Raw genomic sequence first — 7,666 nt, forward strand, 5'->3', positions numbered from 1 at the left:
ACAGTGTCATAGATTGTATGATGCAGGACATGCTTAGTTAGAAATTAATGTTAAGGTTTAACGGTGGATATGAAAATTGTATTCCTATCATAACGTTTATTGGAAGATTGTATTACCTGGACTCTTGTATTAGCCAAGTTATTTTCCCATCCCTTGCATCTGCATTTCTCCTAGAGCGTATGTGCCATACACAGACTTTTTTTTTTTTTTTTTCCCTTTTGATAATCCACTTACGTTTTTGGGGACATTTTATTTAGTTATTTCATTGTTTGCCCATTGATTACATTAGTCATCTTAATCCCTTTCATCTATTACTGCATCCATATTCACACGTCTTTGGATTTGCTTTTGTTTTAGTGCTGCAGTGGTATGCTTGGGCTATTTATACAAAAAATTGGGAAGAATTTTGGGAAACAGTTTTACTGACACCGTTGGGAATGTGCTTAAAGCAATGAAGAATGCAGAGGTATTGGAACAGCATGTTTAAAAAATGATTGGAAAGATGATAGGATGTTTACTGTTGGTAGCTGGGCCAATGAATAGGGGAAAAAGTGCATGATACCAAAATATGAAAAAATTGTGGAAAGCCATGGGGTAAAAATCAATGTCGAAATTCCAAAGAATTACTGGAGTTAATGGATTATGACTGTAAAAGGATAGATCAAAGCTATTTTCAAGCTGATTTCATGAAATAACTTGATAAACTAGAAAATATAATTGCCTTAATAATGAGAAGTTTTGCTCCAGCTTGTACTTCATGTTTTGATTTTTAAACTGCTAGTGAGTACTTTCCAGTGGAAGACAAAATTACTGTTTTCACTTGTTTGTAGTGTTACAGAGCAAGTTACCTGCTTTAACTCACTTCCATATAAAAAGATCTCTAAAAGTCTAAAAGACCCAAACCATTGTTTGTGCCTATTTCAGTAGGTGGCTTTTTGTGTTTCCAAGGAGCTTAGGGTTACAAAGCTTTAACATTTGTCTGTTTCATTTTTCAGTCTCAAGGTCGTTATGAAATCATGCTTAGTTTGCAAAATGTATTAAATGGTTTAGGAGCTGCTGCTTTCCCCTGTCATAGAGATATTTACAAAGCTGCCCGATCATGTTTGACAGATCGATCCATGGCAGTCCGCTGTGCTGCTGCAAAGGTAAAGTGCTCTGATAGCTGTTTTTATTAAGAAAGCTCCCTAAATAAAATTCTGTTTTGATGGATGGTGAACACAGCAGTAAATACATTGTTTGCTTATCTTTATTTCTTTGATAACTGCCTTGGAAGCAAAAATCCAAGTCATTTTAGTATGAAGCAACATGCTTATTTTGTTAGGGAAAACTCTGTATTATGTAGCAAAGTAAAATTTGTACTGAGTTTTTTTTCCATATCAAAATATTTTTATTTCCCTTTGTTGTCTAGTGTCTTCTTGAACTTCAGAATGAAGCAGTATTTATGTGGAGTTCAGACCTGGATAGTGTTGTGACCTTGTGTTTTAAATCCTTTGAAGGTTCCAATTATGATGTACGACTAGCAGTTTCAAAACTTTTAGGCACAGTATTGGCTAGAGCTCTAACGTCTAAACAGACAACAGGTAAAGTATGTACTTTGTTTGCTGATACCTCATTTCTAAAATTCTGTCAGATGATCAGAAACTCTCAAGCTTTGTTGAAGTCCAGAGTAAAATCATGATTTAACTTTGCCTGGCTGTTCATATATCAGGTTTGGTCTTTTTTGCAACATTGTTCTTGTGAAGTGCCGTGGTTTTGGTTGTGTTATTTACAGAATAATAAAAATGGAAAAATATTTGGTAAAACTATTTTTCTCTGTTACAAGATTGTTATTGTATGGAGAGAAATTAGTAGCCTCAAAAATTTAAAGGCAAGATTAATTTCAGCAGTGTAGAAAGCACTTAAGATTTGAGGGAGTGTCTCATTGTCAAACAAATTAGTTAAGGATATCTTTTCAAGCTGTTTTTCTGTTGTCATCAATACCACATGTAGATTGTCTAGCAGTACAAATGTGATCAGAAGCAAAGCTTCGTTCACTCAACAGACCATGTAACAGTTTTTGGTGACACGTAATACTTGATACAACTGAAGCATCCTAGCACAAAGGTTTTGTCTCCAATCTTTGGTGTCATTTAGACTGGGCATTTTTAGTCCAATCTTAGGAGCCCAAAGCTAAATATCTGACTGTAGTCTAAGTGAAATTTAACAGGATGCAGAGTAAGCATGATTCAGTTTGTTCTGCTTTTAATGGCATCAGAGAAGACCTTCAGTGAAGTAAGCAGGAAATGACAAAATTACATGCCTTTAAGCTCAACTTATTGCCTTTCAAAATTCTTGAGGCTGTGTATTTGCATTGGAGACTCTGCAGTCTTGAATCTATGAAGTATTTTTCTAAGAATCTTTTGGAGAAAATTATTGTGTTACAGAAAGCAATCAACACACACCTTTTCCCAAAAGTGTTTAAAAAAAAAATATACTCGGAGCTCTCTGTAGACTCAGTAGTTTTCTTTAGTCTTTGTAAGCAGTATGGTGGTATTTCTGAAGTGCTAATATAAGGTTATGTAAGAAGCTCATAAACTGTTTGGTTGGTTATTTTTATTTATTTTTGTTACTTTAAGTTAAAAGGAAGTTAGAGCTAAGTAAGACAGAAGCTAGGTGGGCCTAGAAGGGGCTGAGGGAGAGGTGAAGGGAGCATGAAGAATTGCATAGTCCTTATATTCAATAATCTGCTGATACTGGGTGTTTTTGAGGTTTGTGGGTTTTTTTGACATGATTATCTCAAATCCTCCCATTGCTTTTCCCATTCAGTACTTGGAAGGGAATGAAAAAATTAGTGAAAATTTTAGGTCACTTGATTTGCACAGTGTGCGGTCATCATGCTAAGTTTGCACTTATATGTCCCAGCATGTATTTTAAATGAATTTTCTATCAAGAAATAAAACATCAGAATAGGAGTTAAGGATAAATATTTTTCTTAGAAGATTGTAAATGTATTCTGTTATTCTCATTCTTTTGGACAACTAATTTAATGCTAAGTTGAGATGCATTTGTTTCTCAGAGAACTTGTAGCTGTGCCCTTATCTGGCTAAGCATAGCAAAAAGGTAATCTGCCCTGTCTGGAGTTTGGAAAAGAGTGTTGTCCTTGGCAGTAAGCTGGAATGAGTTAGTCAGGGTTTTCATGAAGCTTCAGGTGGTGGGAGCAGGCCATACAGACCTTTTTGCAAAGACAGTTTAGATTAGGTGGCAAATACCAGAGAAGACTAAATGTATGTATACATAATAGATGATGACCTAAACTATTTAAAGATAGCTGAAGCAGAAAAATTTGGGGAAATACTGTGTTTTGCTGGAGCACTGAGTTCTGAAATGTCTTAGTTTCTGCTGTGAAATTATGCTCAAATGGTATTTGGATTTGATTGTGCTACTGAATTTGTGCAAGTTATTTTTTCTAAAATGATTAGAGCTGAAACTTTTCTTGTATAATGTAATATGATGTTACAGAGCTGTTACTCTAAAAATGTACATCTATTCTTAGCATCCACAAGGCATAACTTCCGCAGAATCTCTTTGGAAGAAGTGATGGAGCTATTGGGAACTGGATTTCTGCGCGGAAGTTGTGGATTTCTACGAGCCAGTGGCGATATGTTGAAAGGGACCAGTTCAGTCAGCAGAGATGTTAGGGTTGGAGTCACCCAGGTTTGGATTGTTATTTATGATTTTCTGAGATTGCTAAATAGTCCTGTGATATATCTATTTAATCCTTTTTTGTATCTGTGATGAAATGTGTGTAATTTAAAATAAGGGCTTACATCTTGAGTTATGCTTGAAAGAAGATAAAAAATATTTCTGATGTTGCTTATTTTTTACCTGATAGTTTGAAATTTTCAAAAGTTTCACATGATCTTAATTTGAAGTAAGTAATATAAATAAGTAATTTCTTCAAAAATTTAATTGAAAACTTAATATTTTGTGTCTAAAAATGAAAGGAGATATTACAGAAATTATTTGAACTTAGAATAGCTTCCTACTATTATAAGGACATCCCAAGTCCTGTTCTGAAAGAATGGTTCTGCTTTGATTAAATGCGTGTTTCCTGATTTCAGCTGGCATAGAGTTAATTTTCTTCCTAGTAGCTGTTACAGTGCTGTGTTTGGATTTCAGATGAGATTAATGTTGATAACACAGTGATATTTGAGTTGTCGCTAAGAAGTGCTTGCACTAAGTCAGGGACTTGTCAGCTTCTCACGCTCTACTTGCTGAGAAGGTGCACAAGAAGCTGGGAGGGGTCTCAGCCAGGACAGCTGCCCCAAACTGGGCAAGGGGACATTCCATACCATATGACATCGTGCTCAGTATATAAACTAGGGGAAAGCTGGCTGAGGAGCCACTGCTTGGGAACTGCCTCGGCATTGATTGGTGGGTAGCGAGCATTGTGCATCACTTGTTTTGTATATTCTTATATTATAGTTATTAATGATATTTTATTTCAGTTATTAAACTTTTTATCTCAACCCATGAGGTTTTTTGTCACTTACTCTTCTGATTCTCTTTCCCCATTCCACTAGTGAGTGGCTGTCTGGTGCTTAGTTGTTGTCTGGGTGCTCAGTTGTTTCATGCTGTTCCATAACAGCATGAAAAATTAGGAAAATAAAATTTAGTGGAGAAACCCCAAATGTCTGTTTTGCTGTGTTCTAGGATGCTTGGGTAGAGGATAGAATCTTGTTAACTGAGCAGGACTGAAGTCAGACCGTATAATACATGCTGGTAAAACCAGTATAAATTACTATATAAGACTGACATCTTCCTGTAAATGTTATCTTAAACAACATTTATGTGCTAAGACCTAGATATTAAAAAGTTAAACCTGTGAATCAAGAGTAAAGGTCATGATGAACATTTACATATCAAAGAGCTGTCATTATTTTAATATGTTACTGTCCCCACATCTATTTGATACCTCTCCTTTGCCAGTAAGGGAATTCTTTTAGTGCATTTCAACTTCTTCAGTGAAAAAAAAATTGTAATTTAGCTTGAATTACTGATAGAAACGGCCAGACTTTGCACTGAAAACAGCTAAAAGGTGCTCACAAATTGTCTTCTATGGTCAGATCATGCTGGGTGGAAGCATTAACTTCTGGCAGAGAGACAGAAAAGCTTGGGAACAATAATACCTTCACATCTATTTGCCTAGGAAATGCATGCCAGACTCCTAGGGTGTTCTGTATACATGGTGGTTTTATTAGTTTTCCAGGAGTAAATATTTCAGTTCAGTGTTTTGACTATTTGTACTGTTTTTTAGAGATCATCCTCTTTTTCATGCATTCCTGTGTTAACACAATAGCACCTGTGCTAGATGGTACACTCTAACTGTACCAGAACAGTTAAAATAGTGTGATGTTTCTGTAATGAAAACTTGGCAAATCGTGCATGTATCCATGCCTGTGAGAAGAAAATACTTGCAGTTATAAATGTATTAATTATTATGTCAACTGCAGCTTATGATAAATCAAAAAATAAGAAAACCACTGAAGATGACTTCTTACCTATGGAAGAAGAATTTATATTTGTTCAAGACACAGCCAGGTTCAAGATGTAGTTCAAAATGTAGCCATGAGAGTATGACTCTTCACAAGTCTATTTATTCTGTTAAATTCCTCATTTTTTAAATCTCTGAAACAGGAATAATGTACTGCTACATAATGAAGCCAAAGTTGTATTTGTTAAGAGCCATTAGAAGCGAATAGGATCTAATAGTACAATTTATCCATCCAATATTTCACTTTCTTTTACGTGAATAATTTTGCTGTTAATTTACACAAGACAAAGTATGTATGAGGCAAAGTTGTAGAAGTTCATTGATATGGATAGAAGTTGTGAACTTTCTTATGAGGAATTTTGTGTGTTCATTTCCATATTCTCATTTTTTGTATTCCCTTTTTTTAATGGTAGCACATCTGTTAATTTTTAAAAGCCCAACACATGCACATGGAAGGCATTTGTAAGGGAGCATATTATGTGGCAAAATAAATGATTGTGTGGTGACTAGATTTGTAAAGTCACTTTGCATTCTTTCTCTTTGTTGTGACATAGTCTTTTTATGGTACCTCCGTTGCAAGGCAAACAATTAAAATTCTTTGAGATGAAGAGCAGTGCTTGGGAGCTGCAAATATGCCCTGATTTGTAGCCTATAATAAGAACATTCTCTCAGGGTTATGGGTTATATATTTGTAACATAGTAGTTCTTAAAATGCGTTCATACATTAAATTTGGGTTCCATGTGCAGAATGTTAAATAGCTGGAAGCTGTTGTTTAGTGAGACCAAACACAGTGTTTTACATAACAAGTGCCTGTGCAGGGTAAACTGACATTTCTCACACTCTGGAATGAAATAACATGGGCAAGCAGCTTGAATTAATTTACAGTCAAAGCAGGCTGCAAAATTGATAGTACTGTTTTGATAGTAAGTTCAGTGATTAAATAGATCAAAAAAAGTTGCAGCTACCTGAAAATGAGAATGTACATGATTTATGGGTGCATAAATGTCTAAGTAATCTCAGTTTAGTCATGTTCTAGTTGTGGCAATGTGCAGCGATTTTAAAAAAAAAAATTATGTGGGATATCTGGCAGTGGTTTTCCAGATGATTTTGCTCTAAAATATGGCTTCTTTTCAAATCTCTTCCAGGCATATGTGGTATTTGTGTCTACATTAGGAGCACAATGGCTTGAAAGGAACTTCTCTGCCTTCCTTTCCCATATTCTAGATCTCGTGTCTCAGTCTCACCCCAAGGCTATTCAGAGTCAGATGGATGCTATCGGCTGTCGCCGCTGTGTTTCATTTATCCTTCGAGCTACAGTAGGAGGCCTTCTTGGGGAAAAAGCTCAAATTGCAGCTGCCAAGGAGATTTGTCAGGCCATCTGGAAACTGAAGAAAGTTGTGGGTATGGGTCTAACAAGATTATTCATTTAGGCCCCCATTTTTCCTTTTTAAGTAATTGTCCAACTTCCTAATCCAGAGACTGCAGAAATAAGATATATAGTGCTGGTTTATTACCATAATAATGTAGAGGACTTCTGATTGACTGGTTTTTTGTTTTTAACTTGAGCTGGTTACTTGTATTGTGTGTCTGTGTTTCTGCATGTGTGTACCCACACAAATGTAAACATTTTTAAATGCTTCTTTCTTGGTGATTATCATTTTAACCCATTACAAATATAATAAAATAATAAATATATGCAGTCAGAAAATATAGACAGTATTTAAAATAAGTTAAATTGGCAGTTAATGCAGAATCCTGTTCAGAGCAGCTGACGCTACTGATGGTTCAAAAAAGAAGCATTTGTCCCTAATCAACAAAATGAGCATTTCTTCTGGAAAAAACACATCTCTTGCATGATAAAGACTTGTACACAATTTGTGGAAAAAAATCCCTGCTGATCTGCCATTGCCCCTGTAGGGGAAAAGAAAAGGAATGCTGAGCATGACCAGTTGTGCCCTGGTGTACAGTTGCATACTGTATCTGAGTTAAATATCTGAATGTTAAATGTCTAAACTGACATAATCAATCATTTGTGTCTCAAATTATGAACTTTTAAAAAACTCCAGATTTTTCCCTCCCTCTTTGTTCCCCGCCCCCACCTTCTTGATTGCTTGCTCTCTTACTATTTCACT

At 35.5% G+C, this 7,666-nt stretch overlaps 1 protein-coding gene across 1 annotated transcript in view; it reads left to right on the forward strand.

Moving 5' to 3' along the window:
- Positions 1–357: 357 nt before the first annotated feature.
- LOC104511790 (HEAT repeat-containing protein 5A-like) overlaps positions 358–7,666 on the forward strand; it is a gene marked incomplete at both ends in the record, with an annotated part of 8,607 nt that continues 1,298 nt past the window's right edge. Inside the window, 5 exons of the mRNA XM_010154536.1 lie at positions 358–460; positions 996–1,145; positions 1,409–1,580; positions 3,533–3,693; positions 6,680–6,935. Of these exons, the coding sequence (XP_010152838.1) occupies positions 358–460; positions 996–1,145; positions 1,409–1,580; positions 3,533–3,693; positions 6,680–6,935 (842 nt within the window). The remainder of the gene's footprint in view (positions 461–995; positions 1,146–1,408; positions 1,581–3,532; positions 3,694–6,679; positions 6,936–7,666) is intronic.

Source organism: Eurypyga helias, unplaced genomic scaffold (genome assembly GCF_000690775.1).
Source record: "Eurypyga helias isolate BGI_N326 unplaced genomic scaffold, ASM69077v1 scaffold27226, whole genome shotgun sequence".
Classification (NCBI taxonomy): Eukaryota; Metazoa; Chordata; class Aves; order Eurypygiformes; family Eurypygidae; genus Eurypyga; species Eurypyga helias.